Genomic DNA, 26696 nt, shown 5'->3' with positions numbered 1-26696 from the left:
GTTTGCGTGTGTACAGAAAAATCAACATTTACTGACATATACTGATAAAAATGTAATCATCCAACGAGAGAGAGAGAGAACACACAAAACCAACAGAAAAAAAAGGGGAAGTTGATAGCTTCTAATTAATATTTATACTTGGAAGGATTAATTTTTTTTAAAATCAGTAAATGTCTAAGAGGGAAAGTGAAACCAGATATGTGTTACTAAATTTAATCTTTCCAAGCCCTCCCTCCCCCTCCCCCTATATTTTATATATATATATTCATCACACAACTGAAATTTAATGGTTGTTCAGTGACACAAATGATCATGACTTGACTACGTTTGTTGTATGCAAACAGAATAAAGTCCAAGCCAGTAACACACAAACACAGTGCTTTAAAAGTACCATTTTCACAAACAATAAGTCAAATCAGCTGGGGAAAGGAATTCTGCCCAAAAAGAAACAATCCCACAACTGAGAGAGAGAGCGCACGAGAGCATGAGCTGCTTTCAATTCCCCTCTAAGCCACACTGTTTTTTTTAAGCCAACTAAGTTCTCTCTCTGAATTCCTGGATTCTTGTTTTGGGGGCAAAAACACTTTCTCCTAGCTAATTTGACTCATAATTGTTTTCAGCTTTATGAAATTACCTCTTTTAAAGCACCAAGTGCATGTCTGTCTGTGTGTATGTATTACTGGCTTGCACTTCAGTCTGTTTGCACACAACAAATGTAATAAAGTCACGATCACTTGTATCACTCAGCAACCACTAATTTTCAGTTGTGTGATCAATACCTTTATCTGTCAAGATGAGTCTAATATAGAATTCCCCCATGTTGGAAGCAACATTTGCTGGGAAATTGTCCTTTACCAGTTTTAGAAATTCCAAGGACATTTTACTACTGGCATCCTGGGAGCTCCAGCATGTCACTCAGATTGAAGTCCCCCAAGATCACGCAGCTTTTTCCCGCCCTATATATTAAGAAGCCAGTTATCCTTTTCTCCAGTGTGATCTGGTGGTCGGTAGTAGACACCAACCAGCACCCCATCTTGTGCTTTCTCTGTTAGGACACTGATCCATAAACATTCAAGATCCTCTTCTTCAATTGAGATCATCATATGAAGTTATTCTTTTATATCTGTTGCTGAAAGCTACATGCCTCTAACTATGGATAGCTCTTGGCAATGTCATTCAAAAGCAGATCCTCATTGGTGTAATTACAGCTGTGGGTCGGCAACACCTTAGTGTGCTCAGCTTACAACAGTTGTGAACTGACCCTCACTCACCTGTAAGGATCTGTGACAGAATGGGACTTCACATGAGAATACCAATCTTTCTTCCAACTGTAACACTTCCCACAGAACTCACACTGGAACGGCTTCACACCAAGATGCTTGTTCATGTGCTGGCGGAGATCTCGAGCTTCATAGAAACTTTTTTCACATCTGTAACAATAAAGGTTTCAGACTCCCACATAAGACAGGATCATAATAAGATGAAGATAACTATGGAGGGAGGATTGTTCAAAAATGAGGATCCTGGACCACGATTTCAATGGCACAAAAACACTGTACTTTATCATTTACATGTTGCCTAAAGCCCAGTATATATCGGTAATTTTAAAAGACTGGAAGACTTCATGACGTAGACAAGGTTTACAGTGTCAACCATTATATTAACAATGTAATCCTCTTCTACATTAAGGGAGATTAAAAGAAATAGCAGCTAATTTAAAGATCTGGAATGTATCTTATGGGCTTCAGGCATATTGTCCCTTTATCTGTTATAGGAAGCTGATTTCCTTTAATTGCTCTGTTATAGGGAAAAAAGGTTTGTATAACTCCTATCCAGTACCCAAAAAACAAGAGAGAGTTATGGAGAGTTAGGACATCACAAGTTACAGAACACAAAGTGTTGTTAAGCTAGAAAAGCCATGCTTGTGAAGGAACTGGCATCTCTTTTTTTGGAACCATGGAGGATTGACTAGGAAAGCAGACATTAAATTGCTTTACTGTTCAGATTGCTCAAGCACATTCATCACAACTGCTAGCTCTGCTTCTCAAAGACACTCCCCCTGCCAATCCCTCAACCCAAATTTTCCTAATGCCTCCCCTCATCCATGCCACCCCATAACAGCTCCATGGGAGGCCACGGTTCACCAGCTCCTCTTTAGCAAACCACAGGAATATGCATGATCAAGAAGGTGCTTCTTCTCTAGTGGACCAATAAACTCTGCTTCTCAGGCATCTTGTTTGAAAGCCTCCTCCTCTCCCTGACATAATGCCCCATTATCCAAGTCACTTAACAACAGGGACTATATAGAAAAGAGATCAGAAGGGTAGCCGTGTTTGCCGCTTTTACAGATCCGGACTAAGAGTCCTGTGGCACCTTATAGACTAACGGACGTATTAGATCACAAGCTTTCATGGGTGAATACCCACTTCATCACATGCATCCAACCAAGTGGGTATTCACCCACGAAAGCTTATGCTCCAGTATGTCTGTTAGTCTATAAGGTGCCACAAGACTCTTTGCCGCTTTTATAGAAAAGAGAGAAGCTCTTAGACAAAGTTGTCAGAGAAGACGACCTTCTTCATCTGACAAACCACCTAGGGTGTGCCAGAGAGGATCCCCAGATGTGTAAAGGTTTGCCTAAGACAAACCCCAAACAACCGTATCTAAATAGAATCTGGGGTGAGGACAAGCATGATCAAGGTTAATATTAATCAAGCCTTTCATCTCCAATATATAGAATCATAGGACTGGAAGGGACCTCGTGGCAGGATTAAATATTATCTAGACGACCCCTGGCAGGCATTTGTCTAACCTGCTCTTAAAAATCTCCAATAATGGAGATTCCACAATGTCCCTAGACAATTTACTCCAGTGCTTAACCACTATGAGAGTTAGGAAGTTTTTCCTGATGTCCAACCTAAGCTACCCTTGCTACAATTTTAGCTCATTGCTTCTTGTCCTATCCTCAGATGTTACAAAAAAAATTTTCTCTCTCTTCCTTGTAATTTTTATGTCAGTGGTCTCCAAACTGTGAGGGGCACTCCACTAGGGGGGCGCAGCAGGGCCCGGGCCAGCCCCAGCGCAGAGCAGGGAAGGAGCGCCACCCAGCCCTGCTCTCCCCTCACCTCTGCTCCAGCCCTGCCCCCAGTTTGGGTCCCAACCGCATGCTCCTGGCCCCCGGCTCCCAGAAATGGACACAATACTCCAGTGAGGCTGTATCAGTGCAGAGTAAAGCGGAAGAATTACTTCTTGTGGCTTGCTTACAATGCTCCTGTTACTACATCCCAGAATGATGTTTGCTTTTTTTGCAACATCAACCATGCAACATCAACTCATATTTAGCTTGTGATCTATTATGACCCCAGACACCTTTTTGCAGTACTCCTTCCTAGACAGTCAATTCCCATTTTGCATGTGTGCAAATTGACTATTCCTTCCTAAGAGGAGTACTTTGCATTTGTCCTTATATGAATTTCACAAGTGCATTTTCCACCCCAGTGCTTAACATATTTTATTCTAAATAATTCCATGTGACCAACTGCAGCATGAGAGACAAGTAAAACTATCTTTAATAATCCAGGGACTTAAAGGTCAATTTATACTCACTGAGTACACTGATAGCCACGAATTTCAGGCTTTGGCTGGTGTTTCTTTATGTGCTTACTAAGTCCTGAGGCTCTATGAAAAGACTTCCCACAAATGGAGCAAAGATACTTGGATTCTCCTGTAAACAGAACAACAACAACAAAAAAGTACTTTAAAAGGCTAAGTCTCCTATCTGAGCCCCAACTCTCTGCAGTGCTTTAAAGGGAGTATATAACTTTTACAGAATTCATCTGAAGTACTCAGAGCTTTATTACTACAGGAAGAGGAAAGTTTAATTATATACACTTGGAATCTAGTTGGGATTTTCAAGAATATTCTTTACATGCTGGTATAATCTTGGATAATATTGCTGTACATATTTGAAGAAGAAGCTGAGTCACAACTTTAAACTACTGTATCATAAGATACTTAAAATGGTTCAGACAAAAATCTCATAGCCTTTAATTATAATTTGTTCTTAACTTAACTCTGAACAATCTTAAAAAAACAAAAAACAAACAATTTACTGCTGAAGAAATAGATTGCAAACAGTCAGAGCACAGCATCTGCAGCAACTTTAGTAATAGTTCAGCATACATGAATGGGGGGCACGGGAAGAGAAATCAGACCTTGGATCTATGGGAGGCTACCTTAACAGGAAATTCCCTGATCCTATCAGGCTGTTCTTGAATACTAGACTGCCAAAAGGATATTTGTAAGAAGGTATGTAGAAACCCTTCTATTTTCTGGAACCTAAAACTGCATTGTAAAGGAAAACAATCTTTTGTACCCAATTCTTAATACATCACACTCCAGGAAATAAAAATGCACAGGACTTCAAGATATTAAGCTACCTTAAAATAACGAAAGTTCACACTAAACTATTATACTGTCATATCTCACATTCTCTTTTCACCCTCAAGCTTTCCTATCAGTTCCTTATATCTGTGAACTCATTAATTTCACAAGTTCTTATACAAGTCCTCTATTCCTTAGTTAAGGGGATGGCTATTGCAACGTGGTGGCTCCTCGTGGAGTGAAGCTGGAGAGAACATTTAAATTGGGGCAAAAGCCTCAGAACTCCAGGGGAATGAAGATGGCTTTTTTGACAAGGCATGAAACTCCCAGATCATAAGCATAAAGTCACATGCAGACAAACACTGCCAGAACATTGGGGAAACTAGTGTAAATCACAATGAGTAAAGAGTGAAGTGCTAGAAAATAATTTACACTTCAATTATCTACAGAAGTCAACAGAGTTAATGGATTAACTTTTATGTTCCCCGAAGTATTTATCAACATACCATGGTTCTCATTACTCCCACTCTTGCCCACTGTTTACCTGTGTGAATGCTCATATGTTCCTGAAGACTCCGTTTTGTGACAAAAGACTTTTCACACAAGTCACATTTGAACTGCTTCTGTGTCTCATGGAGAGCCAGATGCATTTTTAATCCATGCTTGTAGGTAAATGCCTTTCCACAGACCTATGAAGAAAAAACTCAGTTGGATAAAGTATACAAGATCAAATAAATCTTAAAATGTACAAGTCATTGAGACAAAGACAGTATTGCATCTCATCATAAATTTTTCAGAGCATAAATGTTACCTTCTCTTCAAATATAATGTAAAAAAAGTATGCTACTTGGGAAACCTAGCTGATCATGCTTGTGGCTTTGTGTCAGCAGGAAACCACTGTACAAACTGCAAAAAAAATTTCTGTCCTTAACATTGTGGTTATTTTGCCTTATTTCTTGTTGCAGAGGTAGCCATAGGCATATTTGGGCAAAGGCCACTTTCCCAGATAAGTATGGAACGTTGAGGTAGTTGTCATTCAAACCACCATCACACCATATGAAATGTTTGTAACATGACATGCTGTTCCACCTAAGCAGTCAGGATGGGTTAGCATATCAAACGGAGAACAAAGGAAAACCCAAGACTAGTACTAGTAAATCACTGGATGGGCGCTCCTCCATTTGAATCAACACAGAACCAACTTCCAAGCCAGGGGTTGCATGGCATTGTGCTGCTGGAGATGTCATCTTTGGATACATCATAAAAACAGAGATCCTGACCATTTGTAATGAAAAATCCCAAGACATTGTCTTGGGAGAAGGGGCATTAACTCTAGTGTTCCAGCCAAATTCCAATTTGGGAAATTACATTCCCTCTAATTCCTCTTCAATCTCAGATTATATTTAAATCAAAGTTCTTACATTACTTATTTTTCACACAAGCACTGTGAAGTGATTAAGATTAACCTAGGTTGTAAGGTGCAGTGTAGTTACTCGTGAATCAAGAAGTCATTTCAAATTTCTAAGACATCAGGAAAGGATGTATTTTCTTTACCTTGCATGCATGTGGCTTTACACCTGTATGTTTGAGCATATGTATTCTGAGAGCGTAGAGCTTGGGTAGAGTTCTTCCACATATATCACATATAAACTCCCGCTTAGTTCTGCCTTTCACTACTGACGCTCCCGTCTCTTCTATACTAGCAGTTGCAGTGCTCACTTCATTTTTTCGGGTATGTCGAACAAGGTGGGCACGCAGAGAGGCACCATACTGGAACTCTTTTTTACATAGCTAGGAAAGAAAATACATGGACTATAATGTGCATTATTTTCTTAAATTATTTCAAAACTGTTGAATTATCTTATTTTAAGAAACCTTTGAATAAAAGTTTCACATTTGTAAATAAAACATAAAATCACAGTAATATGATTAGCTATTCTATAAATCCAGCTATTAAAACTATAAATATGCATTACATCTCAACTTACTTTCAGGTAAGGTTCTTAATTTATTAGTTGTAAATATTAAAATAGTGCAGAGGCAACTACTGGCAGAAGCAGCTTTGCATTGGACCAGTTCCCAATAACATTCACTTCCAGACTTTTCTAAATCCATAAGACAAAAATAAATGTATGTGCTAATAGCAACATTAAGAGCAATTACCAACTCAGAGGAATTTTTGAAAAATTTACAAAGACAAACTTACCGGGCATTTATAATCTTTAGTTCTTTCATGTTTCAGTGTATGCATTATAAGCGAATAACGCCTCTGAAAAACCATCCCACATTCAGTGCATTTGATCTGAGCTTCCACTTCACTGTTCTCTGTGATATCTCTTTTGGGCTGCTTCATCTTCTTCCCTCTTTGCACTAACTTCATGGCAACCTAATTGGAAAACAATGATAGTTTCTAATAAAAAGTACTATGTTCTTTCAGTCTCACGCTTGCTTTTAAGCAACAACCTTCATTACTTTTAATATTACTATATAAGAGCTAGATATTATTACATTGGCAGTAACTACTTTAGTGTTAACAAATTGCTCTAAGTTTCTCGTACCTGTTTAAAAGCAAACTGAACCCACAACGATACTGCAGACCGTATGTTAAGAACAATGTTTTACCATAAACTGGATGCCACCTTAGTAAAATCTAGATAGAAGGTTCAATATCTGAGTTTTCAGTGCATATGCCTGCTTTGAAAAAGTGATTATTACAAATCAGAAATCTTTTGTTTTAGGAAAACCAAGTGACAGAGAACACAGCTTCCTCCACTTCAAGTGACCGTCTCCTCTGTTTCAGACGGAGTCAGCAAAATTATGTTCTTCACTCAAGTTCCCTTTTCAGTGTTTTTGCTTGCTTTTCTAAAATAAAATAGCCAGCTAAACCAGCTGGGCTAGTTTATTTTTACCAATCACTTAAAGAAAAGCTCTGTTTGAGAGATAGTAAGAAATACAAGACAGCTCCTGAAATTCTTCTTACTCTCATTCTCCCAGTAGTAGTAAAGTCTAGGTAAGTATCACAAGTAAACTAGCTGAGAGACTGTCTCAGGACAGACTGTGCTCCGGTTTCTTTTCCTGAACTCTTTGCTGTCTGTGCAAATCCACATCTCTACCTAACTATGGGGCACATTCCATGGCTGAGAACATCAATCCTCCCAGTTCAATTTCAGCCTGAAGCAGATTAGCAGTTATCTCAATGGTGGAAACCCCTTTATGTCCACGTCTATATTTTAGGAGTCAGCCCAATGCAGCTACACTTAATACTAGCTACCAATTGCTAAACAGGGGCTATTACATTCTGTAGACAAGTCTCTGGAATGAAACTCCAGCACAGGCTGTGTTTTAAGAGAAAGTGTGATTCAAGTCTATGTATTGCCTCTGGCTTTTGAGGAGGAGAACAGCAATGTGACAAAGGCAGACCCGCTAAGTTTTTCAGCTGGTTAGTTTTTGGGTGAGGACAGATTGCTTGATTCACAAATAGTTATATGAAATATATGTTTAATACTTAATAAGAATGCCTAGTATAATAGAACAGGCACTTAAAAAAAAATCAAATGCATAATCTGCTAGACCATAGTGTATGGGTGAACTGTCAGAGGGTCAGAATGCATTAAAAATATGGCAAGGCAATATGCTGATAATCTCCAGACAGCAAAGAGACATGTGGAATAGAAGAAGTTGAGTCTATGCCTGCTATGTGATGGTTCACAGGTCAGTAGGTCAGGTGTACAAAGATAGTCTGTAGTCCATGAGAAATGTATTTGGAGTAGTGAGGATAGAGGAAACTGGAGCAAGGTGGGTGGAGAAACTAGGACTGTCAATGAATCGCAGTTAACTCACGCGATTAACAAAAAATTAATTGCAATTAATCAGTTTTAATTGCATTGTTAAACAATAGACTATTAACTGAAATTTATTAAATATTTTGGAGTTTTTCTACATTTTCAAATATATTGATTTTAATTACAACACAGAATAAAAAGTGTACTGTGCTCACTTTATTTTTATTACAAATATTTGCACCGTAAAAATGAAATGGTATTTTTCAATTCACTGCACTACAGTACCTGTATGAGATCTCTTTATCATGAAAGTGGAACTTACAAATGTAGATTTTTGTGTTACATAACTTAAAAATAATGTAAAACTTTAGAGCCTACAAGTCTGCTCAGTCCTACTTCTTGTTCAGCCAATTACTAAGACAAACAAATTTGTTTATATTTATGGGAGATAATGCTGCCCATTTCTTATTTACAATGTCACCTGAAAGTGAGAATAGGTGTTCGCATTGTGCTCTTCTAGCCGGCATTGCAAGGTATGCTAAACATTCGTATGTCCCTTCATGCTTTGGCCACCATTCCAGAGGAAGCTTCCCATGCCGATGACAGTTGTTTAAAAATAATGTGTTAATTAAATTTGGGTCCTGAACTCCTTGGGGAAGAATTGTGTCTCCTGTTCTGTTTTACCCTCATTCTGCCATATATTTCATGCTATAGCAGTCTCAGATGATGACCCCGCACATGTTGTTCATTTTAAGAACACTTTTGCTGCAGATTTGCCAAAATGCAGATTTCCTCTGCTGTCAGTAAATATCTGCGAAACCCACTAGCAAAGTATAGCTGCTGCGCAAGAAGGATAACAACCTCCTACTGCTACCACCACAGTTATTCTACTAGCTCAAGTGGCAGAGGACTGGGCTGTGGATCTTAAGGTTTCAATCCTATTGATGACTCATGTGGGGGTGGACTATGGTTCCATCTGATGAATTTTTTTTTCCAGTTTGCTCTTCTTAAACACTTAGGCACTCAAATACAAAGAAGTCTATATTAAAAGTATATTTAAAAAACTTCAAATTAAAACACTTGAGTTAGGAAATACCAGAATTAAGGTTGCACATACAATCTTAATTTGGCCCCCTTGTGCATATGCATCTTTGATAGTCTTTAATTAAATTACATGATCACATACTACTTTTTCCCCAAGACCCTTGTCTCATTCAGTGCACAGGACAGACTGCTCAGAAAAAGAATCAGAGCTGTGTAGTGAACGAAACTGTTGTCTGTATGACTCCCCATTTGTTACAGAATTTGGAAGGGCTGAATCGTGAATGTGGCATGGGACTGAAGGAAGAAAGGATGGTCTTATGATTAAGGCAACTGAATGTTGCCTAGGAAAATTGGAATCTATCCCTGCTTCTACCAGTTTCTATGTGATGCTAGGTAAGTCACTTAAACCAAACGTGTCAGGTTTTCACTGTCCCATATTCTGGGTGTTTAACTTGACACAAATGGGGCCAGATTTTCAAAAGAGCTTAGCATTCACAGTTGCAAGTGAAATAAATGGGAACTATGCTTGAAAATTGAAAAGTCTTAAAAAAAAAAAATTAAAAAAAAATCAGTCCCCAAGTGTCTCAAGGCATTCAAAATTATGGGACACTTTTGACTGAGTAGGCTTTAACCTCCATGTCTTAGTTCCCCAACTGTTATATGGGAATAATACCACCACTTCACTTCAGAGATGTTGTTAAGATAAATTCATTAGTGTTTGTGAAGCACTTAGATACTACAGTGAGAGCTTCTATAGAAAAGCCCCAAGGAAAATTAATAATTCTGTATCCAATGCAGCATTTAGATGGTGCGTGGTAAATAAGATCTTGGGATGCAAATTTTATTAAAAGAAATATTGAATTTAGTAAAAGCCGTCCATCCTGTGCTCTTTAAGAGAGGCAGTGGGTCCTGTGGAAAAAAAATGCACGTGACTATGTAATTGAAGACTGTATCATAATACATACACACAAAAGGGTTGAATTAAGGTTGCCCATACAACCTTAATTTTGTCATTTCCTAATATGAGCGCTCAACTTTGCAACCTTAGAAGTTCTTCACTCAATTTCTTATGTAATCTATAAGTAGAATTGTCCCAATCTGCAAGCTTAATAGCAAGGTTGGCAATGCTCTGATTTAGGGCCACATTTAAGAACTATACAGTGATGCGACTAACAGTCTCAGACCTTTTCTCTCCTAAAATATACTTAATTTTCAAGCCTCCAAAATTTGGAGACTCATTGGTAAAATGGTCAGATGCATTTAAATAGCTGGCTTTCCCCACCCACATATACACACCCCATCTAAAAATCTCTCTGTTTAAGGGAGCGCACACACCTGCAATTATGGCATAAAAAGGCACCAAATATTACTCAAAATGAGCTGAATATTTTGAGCATATAAGATATATACTTCTATGTGCTGGAGCAACAGTAAATCTAAGACAGGGGTTCTCACAAGAAATTTTTTGGTGGCATTAGAATGTGGCCACCAACTCTTGCTGGTGGCCGCTCTGACAATTTTTCCTAAAATATTTAATTAACTTTAGGAAAAACAAATAAATATGCACATATCCATGTCCAAATCATTGTAATTTATTTATGTAGGGTTTTTTTTCCAGACTCAATAATAAAAATAATGTACAATTGTCTCTATTCTTTACTGGACCTAAACAGAATAGAAATAAAATAAAGTGCTTTGAATGTTTTTCTCTTTTTTGTTGTTGTTTCTTCTGTTTTTAGACTTGCTAGCTAGTAAGTCTGCTCCTGTGAAAACTGATATTTGTAGGTTTGTTAATATCGCTTTTCACAGCAGACTTACTCAGCCCTGGCAAGCCGGGGGAAAAATTAAGCTCTGAATGGAGGTGTGTGTAGGGAGGCAGCAGGGGGCCCTGGGCGATAGGGGGTGGAGGGCGAGCCTGGGGCTAGAGCCTGAAGCCTGGCAGCTGGAACCCGAAGCCCCATGGCCAGAGCCTGCCGCCCAAAGCCCCAGGGCTAAAGCCAGAAGCCCAAGCCCCATTGCCTCTGGGAAAGGAGGGAAAAACTCACACTGGCTGCCTGCTCCTCTAGTGTTTGTGGCTCCAGAGGGGGGCAGGGCCCAACCCCTACTGGTGGCCCCAGGGAAGGGGTGAATGCTTTGCCCCCCTCCTCCCCAGTCACTGCCCACGAGGTTGTGGCGGCAAGAAAAACCCTTGGTGGCCGCATTTGTGAAACGCCGACTAAGATCACCAGACTGCAAGAAATTTGGATATTGGTTGTTTTCATACAAATATCTGTCACATGTATTAGCAATTATTTTTATTCACACTAATGTTGTATTAACACTAAATAATATTTATCTGTCCAAGGTGTTTCTTAGAAGTTAAATGAAAGTGGTCTTTTTACATTATTTTGGAAAAAAAAAAAAAAAAAAAGATTTTCTTCCACTGAAAACTAGAGTGTGGTTCTAAGAAAAAAAGATATTTCTCATACCTGCTGTATTGCTGATTTGGGGTTTGTCTTCCTATTCTGCAGCTTTTTCTCAATTCCCCTGTGCAATCTGATATATCCACCCTCACTAACAGAACGCTGACGAAGTTTGCTTTTATAAGTATCATCTTGGCTGCAGACGATGCTCTCAGGTTGTGACACTGGAGTGCCCTCCGAATTACATGGCCTGCCACGTTTTTGCTTAAGTGCTTCTAAAGACTCTTCAGAAGTGATTTCTGCATTTGCTGTGCTGCTCTCATTTTGATCGGCCTCAACTTCTGTCGCAGTGCATGTTTCCATCTCCTCTGCCACCGGAGGCTCAGACTGCATGACAGAAACAATGTTATTTGCAATGCTCTGTACCATTTCTATTTTTATTTCATTTCCAGTTGTTTCACTATAAACAGATTGTACTGTAGGCTCAGTTATATCCCCTGTAGGCTCTGAAGTCTGAGGGTCAGACTGCAGTGCTATTGCCTCCTCTTGTCCAGTACTGGGAGATGCTCCATTCATAGTTGCTACTACTTCACTGTTTACCACTTCCGTAGGTAAAGGCTGTTCAACACTATCCACAGGCTGTGTTTCAACTGCATTCTGCTCCGGTAAACTCTGTGTAGACTCTACAGTGTGAATATTTCCCTTTTGGTACACTGTGATTTGTTTATCTTCCATCTGTTTGTGCACATTTTCACAGATTTCCAAGACCTCTGACATGAAGAGATGCCGGGCTAGCATGGCAACTTCTGCCATGCTACAGAAGTCAAAAGTTAACACTGAGGTATAAGCAAATTCCAGTAAAGGAAGGAAACTTGTCTTGCAAAAACCTGTATGGAGTAATACAAGAAGTGAGATTATAGAAAACAAATAGAGATCACCAAATTGTTCAAGCTAATCCGTAATGGACACCCCTTAATTTGGATGGGTCTCTGCTTTAGAGTAATGTCTATCAGCTAGCTGATGCAGCAGCTGCATATGGTTTCAATTAGTATCTCACTCATAGCAGAAGTGTTCTCCCAGCATGGAAGCCTGCAGATTCAAACACACTAGGATCACAATATTAAAATACAACTGAGGCAGTTCTCAACAAAGTTTTTTTTAAACTGCTTCTAAATAAAGTTTGGTACTGCTACCCTTTCTGAAATAGAAATCCTGGCCCTAAATTAATTGGTATCTTCTTGCTTTTCTTGCATGAAGGAAAAAGTGTAGGAGGAGTAAGATTAAAACTGATGTAGTAGAGGATTGAAGAAAGAGGAGAGAAAAGAGAGAGAAAGTGATAGGGGTTCAAGAGACTTATAGTGACTAACTTATTTTAAAATGTATATTTTTCCAACCACAATTATGAGAACCACTGTAACTTACCTTTGGGCAGCTTCTGGACTATCATGCTAAAAGTCAATTTGTTCATCCATCTAAACTACAGAAGGATAGGAATTGGAGAGGAAACAAGAAGAAAGGCCAGTACTAGTAGACCAACATACCAAGCATTCACCCATGTGCTATATACAATAACTTCTGTCATGAAAACACAGTTTTTGAAGCTTTATTAATATTCTCCTGGCTTCAAGAGACTTGAAGGGTCAAATTTTCTGCTGCCTATAGTTGTATAACATGGCCACTTGACCAAAAGCGTTTGCTCAGGCAAAAGAACTCTTCCAGAAGATAATAAACATTCCTTTATGTATTCAAGCATTTGCCTGCTTTTAAAGGCAATAAACCAATATGAAGAATGAACACAACTAAGCAGCTTAAAAAATAGTTATTCAAAGCCTACACAAGAATTACTGGCTGATATTCTATGGCCTGTGTTATGCATAACGTCAGACTATATGATCACAACGGTTTCTTCTATCATAAAATCCAAAAAACCCACATCATTTCTAAATCAAGAAGTGAGCTCAAATGCTCAGTCTTCTTACATATTCAGAAGCTACTACACCATATTCACTAAGCCATACTTAACATTTTCTGCTTAAAATCTTTTGAAGTTAGAGCCTATTTACCTGAAAGATCCACTACTGCTTCATGACTGGACACAGCTCCCTTTTCGATGAAAAGCTCCCGGAAGTACTCACTATTGGCTGCCAAGACAGATTTGTGTGCTTTGTACTCTTCTCCTTCAATCAACAGAGTAACATCACAGAACTGATTGGAAAGCCTCTGTTGGTTCAGTTGGTTTAAAACTGACAGAGAATGTTTTGAAGAAGACTGCTTCACAAGGCCTTTACTATCAACCTGCCATAAACAAATCCATTACAAAGAGTTGCTTTATATTTATCTTTTTAAGCATTCATACTGAGCACTAGACATTTCTTCTTATCTGAAAAAAAGACAGGGTGGATAAAAATGAATTATTTAAAAAAAAAACAAAAAAATTGATTTTTTTAAATTTCAATCAGATTTTGTTGATAAAATGCTTTTTGAGGAAAAAACTTATCTAAAGATATATTTGAGCTATAATGTATCTTAATTAAAACTATCTCATCATGGAACAGGGATTATAAATTCTAATTGTATAGTATGAGACAATATATTCGTGTAATGTTTAAGAAAAGTTTTGTAAATGAATTCCAATAGTTCATGGATTAGGGACCCAATCTTATGGGGTTCCACAGGCTTCTGTATAGATTATTTAGATTAATCTTTCCATCTACCCAATGGGACTCAGTCTAGAAGATACCATCAGAGATGCTTAGTTTTGCAGTTCTCAAACTGTGGATTTGTGCCTCGAGAGATAACATGCTTGTTAACAGCAAAAATGTTTTTACATACATACATGAATAAATAGAAGTGAGAAATAACAGACCTCAACTCTATTGTCCCTCTGCAAATTTGTGTGCACAGAGTCGATCCCTTACCTCTCTCTAAAAGCACAAAGTTTCAAAAAGTTCAATGAATAGAAGATTGTTGGGGGCTAAATAGACATGGACAAGTGGAAGAAGTCTGGAGATAAATGTGAGACGTGAAGGACATATGCTTGTTTTGTTAAAATATTATGTGTTTGCTGTTGAAGAAAAAAAATCCAGAATACTTAACGTTGTTGTGTTAGTTAAATAAAACAATTTAAATGTCTTTCTGGTGACATTCTCCTCCTAATACAGCGTGGCAAGAAAATCCTCCAAATATTTATGATTAACTTGTTGAATTGGAGATAGTTCACCATCCAATGACTTCATAAATACAATATCTGCTTCAATTACCTTTGGTAAATGAAATAACCAAACAATAATTCATTTTCTGATATAGCTGTAAAAGCAATCTGAAAAGTTTTCAAAATAAATCACTGTTTAAAAATGTATAGTGTGTACCTTCTAAAAATGAAACCTACATCTATCTCTGAGTTGTGAAGAATATGTATTAAGGTTATAACAACCAAAAAGAATGCACTTTTACGTAGAAAACCATGATTAAGTCGAGTCCACCCTGAAAAAAGATCAGCTCATCTGAAAAAAGCAAGACTTTTAATTAATTGTTTCAATTTGCTAACACTGTCCCTTTTAGACATTTATTTAAAGTTATACTCGCACAATGTGAAAACAGACAAAACGATAGAAACAAAGAAAAATATACAGAAATCAAAAACCTGTGGAACTTTTTTTTTTTTTTAAATTCCTACACACACAATCATTTGTGAAACAAAAATGAAGAGTAGGGCGACAGAAAAACAGATATTTGGACACTCAGTTTCTAAACATTGCAATATGCTCTATTTTACTTGAACATTCAGTGAAATTTAGTATCAGATCATATTGCACTAGTAAGAGCTATGATAAATAATAATTTGATTAAGAGGGTTAAATTAACATCTTATAATTTTACAAGTAGATAAAATGCTACTTACAAATACAAGCTCATGTTTTGCTATTGGTTTCTTTTTCACAGGTTTTGGTGATGCAGCTGGGACTGATGCAGTGTTACTTAATTCATCATCTGTTTCATTACTGTCTTCATGAGATCTTGTGTCCAGTCCTAGTTCCTCCAGCATTTCAGAAGGATCTGACAGGGATCTAGAACGATCTAGCTTTTCCTGGCACTTACTACATTCTTTAATGTAATCTTTAACTTGCTTAAGAATACCTAAGGAAAAGTATTAATGAAAGCTTCATTAGTTAGTCATCTTTTTACGCTACACACGTGAGAAAGGGCAATCTGTCGTTTTACTGATGTATTACATCCATACTATTGTGTATTTATTGGGAAAAACAGGTCCAATTGTTTTTCTACACTTTCATTCTCTGGCTCCCGTTAGCCTATGTTTTCCCTTTCTAACTGAATATACATGACTACCATTATTGTATCCCAGCTGTTATCAGGAAATGGAGATGTACAACACCCTCCAGGATTGCCTGCATTATTTATAACTTATAAACATACCTCATCACCAGTACTGAATCCCCTCTTTTCACACAGCCAAATTCCATTTAACCAGGAAGATGAATCAATCACCAAGTCATTATTAAACCATTATCTCCACCAATGCTCCATTCTGTTGCCACACTACCAGGCTAGCTCAACCCAGTTTGTAAAGCCAGAAATAGCCCAAAAATTAAAAAAAAAAAAAAAAAAAAATCTTTGTAATGAATAAGTCATTTAAAGGGAAAATATCTAGAGCTGGCCTAAAAATGGAAAGAGGTGGGGATGGGAATTCTTGAAAATGTTGTCAGTTTTTTTGGTTGCCATTTTACATCAAAACTGAATTTGCAAAATTTCAGCCAACTCTAATAAAATATCACAAACCATATGGAAAGAAGTTTACTCCCTACTTCACATAGTTTTCACTGGGACAAGAACAGTCTTAGACACTTCTTCAGAACCCTAGCTTTTGTTGCATTTATGTCAGATTAATTTAAAGAAAGTCTGCCCATTGGTTAGAACAGCACAAAAGCATTGAAAGATTCCTGAATTATACTTTCACCTGTCTGCAACTCACTGTTCCTCATACATCCCAATGATAAAATACCACATTAGACAGTTCACAAGTATGCAGATGCCTGACAGACATGTATGTTGCTGATGTCAAAGTTAAGGTTTTATTACAGTGTGAGGGTAAAGAATATAGCGTCTGAATTGTATAACTGTCAAAATGTTGAAGGTATATGGAGATGGTCAGTGAAATCATTAATGTGATGTATGAGGTTCAAGGTATGTTAAAAGACCTTGAACCTCATACATCAGTGTAAGTGGCCATTTTCATTGCTTTTAAGGGCTTGAGTGACTGGATGTTCTTTCCATTTAATCAACTGATTATTAACAGTTCGTTCATGGTGGAAGTACTGAAGATTATTAGACTTATTAGGTCAAACATCATTCCAGAAGGACTTGTGCATGATTGCTTCTTCCAATCTTACATTTATGTATCATTTAATTCCAAAGGAACCTAGCTTTACAACCTATGACACTGATCCTGCAACTGGCACTATGCATGTGGACCCATGTCCACATGGATACTTGTTGAAATTAATGAGGCTCCATGTGAGTTTAGGGCATCTGGGTGTAAACTATTCCCAATACTTCAACACCTGCAGCTGAGATGAGGCATCTGAATTAACAGTACTTAGATTTAAATGTCTTAGGGCAGCTCCCAAGGCATTCTCATTACTTAAATACATCGCTCAAGGCTCTGAAAAATATTGTGCCCTGTGCGACATAGTTAGGCTGACTTAGCCCCCAACTCTAGATGCAGCTAGGTTGACAGATGGACTCTTCTGTCAACCTAGCGACTGCCTTTAGAGGGGGTGGATCTACTGTGCAGTTGTACCACTGTAGCACTCGTAGTGTAAACATACTCACAGTCTTCAATTCAAATTAATTTCTCCCGCTAGTGCAAAAAGAGAACCTGTGCCTGCTGACTTCAGAAGATCATGATGCAAAACCCAACTGTTTATGACAGGCCCAAAACTTGGGTAACTCAGAGTTAAGGTTGATGGGCAATCCTTCATACCCTTCCAGAATGTCAAATGTATGTATACTTAAGCCTGTGAACCAGGAAATACAGATTTCAGGCACATCCCAGCCCTGCCCCTCCCGAGCTAGTGATAGTCACTGAAAATTAACTGTAAGAATGCTTCATCCAAAGCTGTCCCATAATAAACAGATACGAGGAATGACTAAGCATTATTATTTCTATGGTAGTACTACCTAGGCATGGACCAAAATCCACCGTGCTAGTCACTGTACAAAAACAGAAAAATAGATGGACCAAGAGTTAACGGTGACCAGATATTCAACAAAATTAATATTAATAACAAGGGGCGTAAGCCAAAATCGGGAAAGAACAGGTTAAAAACTATTTAGAGAAGTTGGATATATTTAAGCCAGAAGGGCTAGATGAAATTCATCCCAGAGTACTTAAGGAAGTAGTTGAAGCAATCTCGGAAATGTTAGCAATTATCTTCAAGAACTCATGGAGGATGGGTGAGGTCCCAAAGGCAAACCTAATATCCATCTTTAAAAGGGGGAACAAAGAGGACCTGCGGAATTATAGATGAGCCAGCCTAACTTTCATACCTGGAAAGATACTGGAACAAGTTATCAAACCACCATGTTATAAGCATCTAGACGATAATAGGGTTATAAGGAAGAGCCAACATGGATTTGTCAAGAACAAATCAAGCCAACCAAACTAATTTCTTTCTAGGTCTTTCCTCCCTGGCCTATTGAAAGGGGGTGAGGGGTCAAGAGAAGGGGAGAGAAGCAGTAGACATGACATATCTTGATTTTACTAATATTTTAAACACATATGACACTCTCATAAGCAAACTAGGGAAACATGGTCTAATTGAAAGACTGTACTCAAACAGTATTTATCAATGGTTCACTGTCAAACTTGATAGGCATATATAGTGGGATTCCACAATGGTCAGTCTTGGATCTGGTACTATTCAATGTTTTCATTAATGACTTTGGATAATGGAGTGGAGAGTATGCCAATAAAATCTGTGGATGACACCAAACTGGGAGAGATTACAACTACTTTGGACGACAGTGGCTTGGCCCCGCTCCTGCCAGGGTGCTAGGTCAGGGGAGGCACCACATGGCTTGACCCCGCTCCGGCGCGCCTATTCCAAGATCTGTTTCTAGAGTGGTAACAGCTAATGTAGACTCCATCATTTTGTATGTACAGTTGGGATTATGTTTTCTATGTTCATTACTCTGCATTTATCCATATTGAATTTCATTTGCTGTTTTGTTGCCCAGTCACCCAGTTTTATGAGATCCCTTTGTAACTCTTCGCCGTCAGCTTTGGACTTAACTATCTTGAATAATTTTGTATTGTCTACAAACTTTGCAACCTTCACTATTTATCCCTTTTTCCAGATTATTTATGAATATGTTGAATACAACCGGCCCCAGTGCAGCTCCTTGCAGGACCCTTTGCTCGTTTCTTCTCTCCACTGTGAAAACTAATCATTTATTCCTATCCTTTGTCTCCTATCTTCCTTCCCTCTTACTCATCACTGCCTGCTTTGCTTAAGAGCCTTTGATGAGGGACTTTGTCAAAAGCTTTCAGAAAGCCCAGGTACACTATATCCAGTGGATTCCCCCTTGTTCACATTTGCTGACCCCCTCAAAGAATTCTATGGGATTGCTGAGGCATGATTTCCCTTCAAAAAAGCTTTTTTGACTCTTCCCCAACATATCATGTTAATCTATGTGTCTGATAATTCTATTCTTTATTATAGTTTCAACCAATTAGCCCTGTCCTGAAGTTAAGCTTGCTGGCCTGTAATTGCCAAGATCACCTCTAGAACATTATAAAAAATTGGTGTTACATTAGCTTGTCTCAGGTCACCAGGTGCAGAGGTTGATTTAAGTAATAGCTTATATACCGCAGTTAATTGTTCGGCAATTTCATATGCAAGTTCCTTTGGCACTCTTTATTGAATACTATCAGGTTCGGGACCTTTTACTATTTACTAATTTGTTCTAAAACCTTCTTTATTGACACCTCAATCTAGGTCAATTCCTCAGATCAGTTACCGAAAAAGAATGAATCAGTCACGGGAATCTCCCTCACATCCTCTTTAATGAAATCCGATGCAAAAATCTGTTTTGCCGCTCAACAATGGCCTTGTCTTTCTTGAGTCCCCCTTTAATACCTCAAAAAGAAAAGGAGTACTTGTGGCACCTTAGAGACTACCCAATTTATTTGAGCATAAGCTTTTGTGAGCTACAGCATCCGATGAAGTGAGCTGTAGCTCACGAAAGCTTATGCTCAAATAAATTGGTTAGTCTTTAAGGTGCCACAAGTCCTCCTTTTCTTTTTGCGAATACAGACTAACACGGCTGCTATTCTGAAACCTGTTTAATACCTCAATCATCCATTGGCCCCACTGACTGTTTGACAAGCATCCTGCTTCTAATGTAGTTAACATGCTAGTAACGGTGTAGCCAATTCCTGGCCCCTGCCTGACAGATGCCCCAGGCTCTGTGGCACACAGCTCACCAGGGCGCTCAGCTACTTGGGCTGGGGAGCACCGCTGAGGTTCGCACACACCCTCCAGGGATTGGCGGGCTCCCCAGCGGAGCCCCGCCCAAACACGCGGGCTGGCTCCCGCGGCCAGCTGCATTATCGCGCCCCACCTACCCCACTGGGCGGGTTGCACGTGCGGCGGCAGAGCGAGGGAGCCGCGCAGGACCGTCCCCAGGTGCCCTTCTCCCCTGCCCATTTTCCCCGAGCGGGCTCAGCGCGCGGCTGCGAGAGATCGGCCCCGGCCGGGCGCCTCCCACCACGCGAGCCCGCTCCCCACCTCCGGCTGCGGCGGGGCTGAGCCACGCCGCTGTCCCCGGGGCGGCCCCTCCCAGCCGGGGCGCGCGGACACGGGCCCCGCCTCACCTCTCCACCAGTATCGCTGCGAGAGCCCCTGCCAGGTCTGCAGGCGGGTGCGGTGGGCGCCGTCCGGGCCGAGGTGGGCGGCGCGGATGAGGCGGGCGCGGCGCTCGGCCTGCAGCACCACCTCGAGCTCGGCGAAGCGCTGCTGGTCCCGCTGCCGCCGCTGGTAGTAGAGGGTCCCGTCGCGCACCACGTAGCAGGCGGCCGCCTTGCGGATCTTGCGCTTGGCGTTACCCTCAGTGCCGGGCGCGTAGGGCTCCCGCTCGTTGGTCAGGTAGCGCAGGATGGCCAGGTAGCTCTCCTCGCTGGACATGGCGCCGCCGGGCTGGGCGGGACCGGCTCCGCGGGTGCCGGGGGCGACGGGGCCCCTGCCGAGCCAGGCCCCCGCTTTCCTCCGCGGGGCGCCTCAGCCGCGCGCCCCGGGTAGGGGCAGCTGGGCCCCCGCCTCCGCAGCCAGCCCCTAGGGAGCTGTGGGGCGTCTCCGGCGCTCAGCGTAGGGGAGGGCCCTGGGGCGTCTCCCCGAGAGCTGGGGGGTCCCGTGGCCAGTCACTGAGGGGCGCCCCAGCCCCTCGGGCAGCGGGGGGCGCTACCAGGTGTCCGCGCGGCCGGGGGCCCGGCAGAGCATGCGCCGCTGGGGGGGAGGGGGCGAGAGACGCCGATCCGCGGGTACGCGCTACGAGGCAACCTGGCCAGCCGTTGGGCAGGCGGTGGGAGGCTGAAGGCAGCGGCCCCCCTGGGCAGCGGGTCCAGAGGGAGCTGGGCCCGGGGGGGGAACTGGAGTTTCCCAGCCAGCGGCGGCGGGAGGGAGGGAGAAGCTCGGGCAGCAGCAACGGAAAGACAAAATGGCTGCTGCACAAACGGAAGTGAGGTCAGAAGCCTGAGCGCAGGGGAGGGGCTCAAGGAGGTAGCTGGGGCGGGGGTGCCTCGAGAGCGCAACGTGTATTGCGGGGCGCCATCTTGGAATCGGACGAAAGCGCCAAAGGGCTGAGGTTGGGACGTCGCCATTTTAGAACAGGGCAAGGAGTGCGCCGCTGAGTTCTGGTGGCTACTGTCTTCGAACACAGTGAAAAAGCGCCGAAGTGGGGTCGGAGCGCCGCCATCTTGAACTAGGGCAAAACCTCTCCTTAGCCTGGGAGGCGTAAATTACAGGAGCAGCCATCTTGAAATAGGGCAAAGCTCGTTTCGCCAAAATACTGAACTGCCCTTTTATAGGCTCACTGAGTCCATCACCGACTCTCCCGTCTGTAAGGGGAGTGATGGCTGTGCGCAATTCATTTCCACTCAGCCTTGTGGCTGTGTTTGGTTATTTTCAGAGCGGTTGAGATCACGAAGCAACGCAATATTTTGGCGTTATGTACCTCACCTCGTACATAAAAGCATCCCCCATTATGTTCAAATAGCACTGTAACCTTAAATGAGGGTTGCCAGCCCCAAGCAATCAAAAATCATGAGATTTTAAAACATACATATTGTGTTCCTTATATTTGTCCTTTGGTTGCTGAACCATTGCAACTGCAAGGGCTATTTTTAAGGAAGCTACAATTTTCATGCAATCTCTTTGATTCCACAAGCTGGAGTTTAAAAGCACCAAATATTAAAGTAATAACAGTTGGCAATATTGCATGATGCAGAATGTGTTTACCAGCCCAACATGTCCTTGTGTCCCATTGCTCACCATCACACCAAAACCTTTTTTTTTGGTGGTGGTTCTCAGTGATAGCTGCCAAAGGTGAAAAACCGGGTCCTTCACTCGCTCCAGGTCTTCGGCGGCACTTTGGCGGCTGGTCCTTCACTCGCTCTGGGTCTTTGGCGGCACTGAAGGATCCGCTGCCGAAGTCCCTGAGCAAGTGAAGGACCCGCCGCCGAAGACCTGGAGCGCCACCGGATGAGTAAAAATTGCCTAAAGTTAACCATGTGCTTGAGTGTTTTCTTGTTACAGCATTCAAAAGCTTTCCAGTTGCCTCACAGCACGCTGTCTGGTTCCTTGTATTCTTTAACAACCGGTTCGCGCAAACTGGTGCGAACCAGCTCCAGCTCACCACTGGTGGTTCTGAAAGTGATTTCAGGACCCATAACTAATCCCACAAAGCAGCAACGGTAAACTGTAGGATCACCTCTGTTAATATAATACCAGGAATTAAGGATTGGTGACAATCCTTGACCAGGATGAAGGGATTTATATTGTCAAATTATATTAAAAACTATTCTGGTAGTGGAAAGTCCAGTCGACTCCATAATTGTCTGTGGGTTTTTGTTGGTTTCATCTGGAAAAGCAGTAACCTCAGCAACTAGCAGACCAACTAAATTGTTGCTTTTTTCCAAAATAATTTTTAGCCGTAGGAACCAGAAGAACATTTTGAACTCGATTTTCATGTTATCTGGGGTTATCTATTCTAAAATAAAGTTTGCAAATTAAAACAAGGGAGACAAGGAAAGTGCCCAGTTTCTTAAAATCATTTGTATCTATGAAAGCAGAATATACAGCCAGTAATATGGTCCTGATCTTTCAATTGGATCTGCATTAATTGATCTTCGTTGCAATCTGGATGGAAACTAAAGAATCAAAATCTTTGTAAGAAACTCATTCAGGTGTGATACTTATTCAAGTATAAATCCTTTCAGCATTCCCAAAAATTGATTTGAAAGATCAATTATTTGCTGAGCGGAGGCTACAATCAAACTATGATCTGCATTTCTGAAATATCCATATCATCATGGGGTTCCACAAGCAGGGGTGCTGGAACAGTTTTTATAGTGGAGGTCCTGATCATGGAAACTATGTATTTGGTGTCTGTTATTTCTACTTCAAGCCAGGGGGTGCAGCAGCACCCCCAACATCCCTAGTTCCAGTACCACTGTTCATTAGGATCAGTTCTCTCTCTGGTTCTTTTCAACATCTATATGTAAACACAGATGAACTGGTCAGACAACAAATACTCAAGTGCCAGCAATATGTAGATGACACACAGCTCTACCTATACTTCACCATACCACTACCACCAGGATGGTCAATATTTGAATGAGTTCAGCTCATGGATGAAGAACAACTGGCTGAAACTGAACCCGAGCAAAACAGAAGTGTTGCTGGTGGGCAGAGTAAAGTATTTTGAGGCATTTGCAGCCATGATACAGTCTTCTTTGATTCAAGGTTCACATCCACAGTTGGTCAATTCAGTCCATAGTCTAGGGGAACTCTTGGATTCCTCACTGTTGCTGAGCCTTCACTTTGCAACAGTTGCAGGTAATACAAGACCTGGACTCAGTTATTCATGTTTTCATCATCTGTTTGCTATACTACAGCAATGTGATATAATTGGACATGAAATCTTCAGCACTTAGGAAACTCCAACTAGTACAAAATGCTGCCGTACATCTCCACAACACAGGCTACCGTGAGTGCATCATGCCTATTCTCAGTTCGCTACACCGCTTCCCATAAAATGTCATGTCCACCAAATAACAAATCATCCACTCAGTGTGCAGCGGCAGTCAAGAAAGCGAACAGAATGTTGGGAATAATTAAGAAAGGAATAGATAATAAGACAGAAAATATCATGTTGCCTCTATATAAATCCATGGTATGCTCACATCTTGAATACTGCATGCAGATGTGGTCGTCCCATCTCAAAAAAGATATATTGGAATTGGAAAAGGTTCAGGAAAGGGCAACAAAAATGATTAGGGGTATAGAACGGCTTCCATATGAAGAGAGATTAATCAGACTGGGACTTTTCAGCTTGGAAAAGAGACGATTAAGGGAGGATATGATTGAGGTCTATAAAATCATGACTGGTGTGGAGAAAGTAAATCAGGAGAACTAGGGGTCACCAAATGTAATGAATAGGCAGCAGATTTAAAACAAACAAAAGGTAGTATTTCTTCACACAACGCACAGTCAACCTGTGGAACTCCTTGCCAGAGAATGTTGTGAAAGCCAAGACTATAACAGGGTTTGAAAAAGAACTAGATAAATTCATGGAGGATAGGTCCATCAATGGCTATTAGCCAGGATGGGCAGGGATGGTGTCCCAGTCTCTGTTTGCCAGAAGCTGGGAATGAGCGACAGGGGATGGATCGCTTGATGATTACCTGTTCTGTTCATTCCCTCTGGGGCACCTGGTATTGGCCACTGTCAGAAGACAGGATACTGAGCTAGATGGACCTTGGGTCTGACCCAGTGTGGCCATTCTTATGTTCAAGATCTGTATAGGCAGAAGGGTGTTACCTTTGCTTGGTAACTTGGAATTCTTTTTTAGCTAGACTGGGAGAGAGAAAGAGGTTTGATTCATATGCAAATTATGAGAGATTCTTGCCCAGTTGATTAACAATATTCTCATTTATCCATTTTAGTTTCTATTCTTAGGGAGAGGAACTCTGACTTTGGCTATCTTTGGATCCTTAGACAAAGTATCACACATAATGTAAATCATTTTCATATTGCCACGTAGTTATTAATCATTCAAGGAACATCTGTTCTCTGTATCCCTTATATATCCCTCCTCGTGATGATGGAAGGATCCCTCCTAGGAAAATTCTGGCATCCCAGCATAAACTTCACAAATATACTCTTGAGTTGCATGTCTATCTAATAAACAAATTACTGCGGTTGGAAAGAAAGTCTGTATATTGCTCCATTTCTGTTCAGGGAAGATTATTCTGACTATAGACTACAGCCACAGCTGATATTGCAGTGACTCCTACCAGTACAGGCACATAGAAAGTCTTATAGAAGCTTTAGATGCCATTGGGCCCTTGAAGAATACAGGAAGTAGTTCATCATCCACATTTTCCTATCCATGTTGCAATGGTGATCCAGTATCTGGTTTGCCTGTGTGTGAAAACATCCAATTCTTCGTTTGCCAAGATGCTCTTTTGACATGCTCTTCAAAACTGTCATCACCTGGTGCGAGTTTGGCCAGTGAATTGCCCTTTTTGAGGGCTTGATTGAGGCACATGCAGTGGGTCACCTTTTCTTTCTCGCTGTGGTCATACAGCACTGCTACTAACTTTCTTGCTGCAGATATTGTGGCTTGCCCCTCACTCTCCCCCAATTTGACAAGATCTCTGAAGTGGTAACCTCCCTTTGCTTTGAAATTAAACACAGTCACATCACGTGTACAGCAGAAAGTCGGGAGTGAATGCACCACAAATTTCACCCACACGTGTGAAGCAAAGCTTGTCAGTTGTGCTGGTAATGGTGCCTGTTTCAATCCACATGTTATCTATGTGTTCCATTTTTGGAAAAGAGTGAACAGCAAGGACCAAAACATTTGTGTGACCTTATTATGTGTCTTTTGACACCCAAAAGACCCAAAAGCCATATTGGCCTATACAGCCTCCAGAAGCATCTTTGTGTCCGCTTCTCAATACTATACAAGTCTTGGGCTTCTTCCACACATCTGCTGGTGATGAAATTTACTGTTGCATAATTGGAAAAGTCAGTGCTTAATTTGTGCCAGCGTTGAGTCCTAGCACCTCTAGGGTTGGCAGTTCATAACCCTGGGACCTCTGGACTTGTTGCTTCAGTTATGAAGGTAAAAAAATTGCTTGAGCCCTGGCACCTCTTTCATTACAAATTAAGGACTGAGAAAAGCCTCCATATGGAGTGCTTGTGTGGTATTTTGAACCATATATTCAAAGAGAAGTTTTACAAGCAACTGCTTATTGGATGCCACATTTAGAAACTTTTTCCTTTGGAGGCACAGGGCATCCACCAATCATCTGGAATTTTTTTTTAATCCAACCTTAGATCCTGCAGTCTTTCTGTACTTTTCACAGTTACTGTTGTCATATCTGTCAAATACTTTAGTTACATAATTAGATTTGTCAAATTCTTTTAGGACCTGCCTCAAGTCCTCAGCAGCCAATTCATCAAATATGTGGAATTTGTCTCCAGACATCATTTGTAGGACAGCCATGCCATCTCTGATGTACACTGTGGTTTCTTTGTTGCATGCTTTAGCTCATGGGATCTTTCAGCTTGAGCTTCCAGCTGATGCCCAATTCCGCCTTGTCTGTTCTTCTCATTGTTCTGTCAGCATGGAAGAGGGACATAGGCACAGGGTCTATTGAGTGCTATTGAAACATAATTACTGCATCTTGCTAAGGACAGGGCTCTGCAGAAAACAGTTTCTGGACTGGTAATTACTGTGACCTCCCTTGCCAGACTTAAATTTGGTCTTCTTGCCCACG

At 40.9% G+C, this 26696-nt stretch overlaps 1 protein-coding gene across 1 annotated transcript in view; it reads right to left on the bottom strand.

Annotated features, from left to right (window-relative positions):
• ZBTB11 (zinc finger and BTB domain containing 11) overlaps nt 1-21351 on the bottom strand; it is a 30567-nt gene extending 9216 nt beyond the window's left edge. Inside the window, exons 1-9 of the mRNA XM_048816431.2 lie at nt 20508-21351; nt 15513-15748; nt 13675-13906; nt 11678-12498; nt 6590-6769; nt 5938-6174; nt 4928-5072; nt 3607-3724; nt 1272-1430 (exon numbers count right to left, since the gene is read on the bottom strand). Coding sequence (XP_048672388.1) covers nt 1272-1430; nt 3607-3724; nt 4928-5072; nt 5938-6174; nt 6590-6769; nt 11678-12498; nt 13675-13906; nt 15513-15748; nt 20508-20817 — 2438 coding nt within the window. The 5' untranslated portion in view covers nt 20818-21351. The remainder of the gene's footprint in view (nt 1-1271; nt 1431-3606; nt 3725-4927; nt 5073-5937; nt 6175-6589; nt 6770-11677; nt 12499-13674; nt 13907-15512; nt 15749-20507) is intronic.
• Nucleotides 21352-26696: the final 5345 nt, after the last annotated feature.

Source organism: Caretta caretta, chromosome 1 (genome assembly GCF_965140235.1).
Source record: "Caretta caretta isolate rCarCar2 chromosome 1, rCarCar1.hap1, whole genome shotgun sequence".
Taxonomy (NCBI): Eukaryota; Metazoa; Chordata; order Testudines; family Cheloniidae; genus Caretta; species Caretta caretta.
The sequence above is the reverse complement of the archived record's forward strand: the minus strand, read 5'-3'. Positions and strand labels throughout refer to the sequence as shown.